Source organism: Entamoeba dispar, genomic scaffold (genome assembly GCF_000209125.1).
Source record: "Entamoeba dispar SAW760 scf_1105229459481 genomic scaffold, whole genome shotgun sequence".
NCBI classification, from domain to species: Eukaryota; Evosea; order Mastigamoebida; family Endamoebidae; genus Entamoeba; species Entamoeba dispar.
In genome coordinates, this window is record NW_001853714.1 from 1 (window position 1) to 1,030 (window position 1,030).

The 1,030-nt window shown below is 28.7% G+C and overlaps 2 protein-coding genes across 2 annotated transcripts; both read right to left on the minus strand.

Moving 5' to 3' along the window:
• EDI_274580 (uncharacterized protein) lies at positions 1–566 on the minus strand (the record flags this gene model as incomplete). Its single annotated transcript, XM_001735865.1, has 1 exon — positions 1–566. A coding segment is annotated over one exon (566 nt), but the record flags the coding sequence as incomplete, so codon positions are not given.
• A 29-nt stretch (positions 567–595) lies between these two features.
• EDI_274590 (uncharacterized protein) lies at positions 596–985 on the minus strand (the record flags this gene model as incomplete). Its single annotated transcript, XM_001735866.1, has 1 exon — positions 596–985. One exon carries the CDS (start codon positions 983–985, stop codon positions 596–598), a length of 390 nt encoding a protein of 129 aa, XP_001735918.1.
• Positions 986–1,030: the final 45 nt, after the last annotated feature.

Here is a 1,030-nt window from a genome sequence, read left to right on the forward strand (position 1 = left end):
ATTCTTTTCATATTAGATACACGACGTTTCAATATAGAATTTTGTTCATCAAGATCTTTTATTTGAGTACGAATATTACGAGGAATAAAATCACCAAATTCCATTCTTAATTCATTAATCTTATTAATGTTTTTATTTATCATTTCTCTATTTTCACGAACTAAATCTTCAACTGTAACAAATCGTTCGGCGTTTTGTTTATATTTATTAATTGCTGATTCTAAACGTTCAATATGATGAACATTTTTAAGATTATCTTGCTGAGCACGCAAAATAGCTTTATACAGATTTTTATTATCATCATCAATCCTTTTTTGTTGTTTACCAATATTTTTAAAAAATCCACCGTCATCACCCAATCGTTTATCTAATTCCCTATTAACTATATTTTGAAGAGATTCATCTGGAATTGGTGGATTATAAGGTCTTCCACCAAATTGATAAAACTGCTGTTCATTATCAATGGGTTGTTTATCATATTGTCTAGAAACATACCTACCAGCACTATTATAATATCTTTTATATCGTTTATTATAATTGTATTGTCTTCTTCTTCGTTTAAACATCAAATAACTAATTAAAGTTCAATAATCAATTAAAGATTAACATTATGTTCTGGTAAACCATCATTTGGTAATACTAAACCACCATTGGAATATGCATTATTAGCAGCATCATAAACAGTTTCAGGATTAATTGATGGAGCAGAACTGTTATCAATTGCTCCAACTAAAATGTACGGAGGTTGTGCATTAGGAACATTATTAGGTACAACAAGTCCATTGTTATTACGAGCATAACCAATAAAACCAATATAAGGTTTAAAAGAATTGTCTTCAGAAACAAGTACTTTCCTAAGACCTCTCAATGTAACATCAAATTGCCAATGAATAGTAAGAGTACAAGAATTAACAGCATTAACAGATTGAGGAGTTTTTATAGAAATTAATAATTGAGGATTCCATGCACTATACATATTATCCATACTGAGTACATCTCTAGTATTAGTTGTGGTAAATACATAGACTTC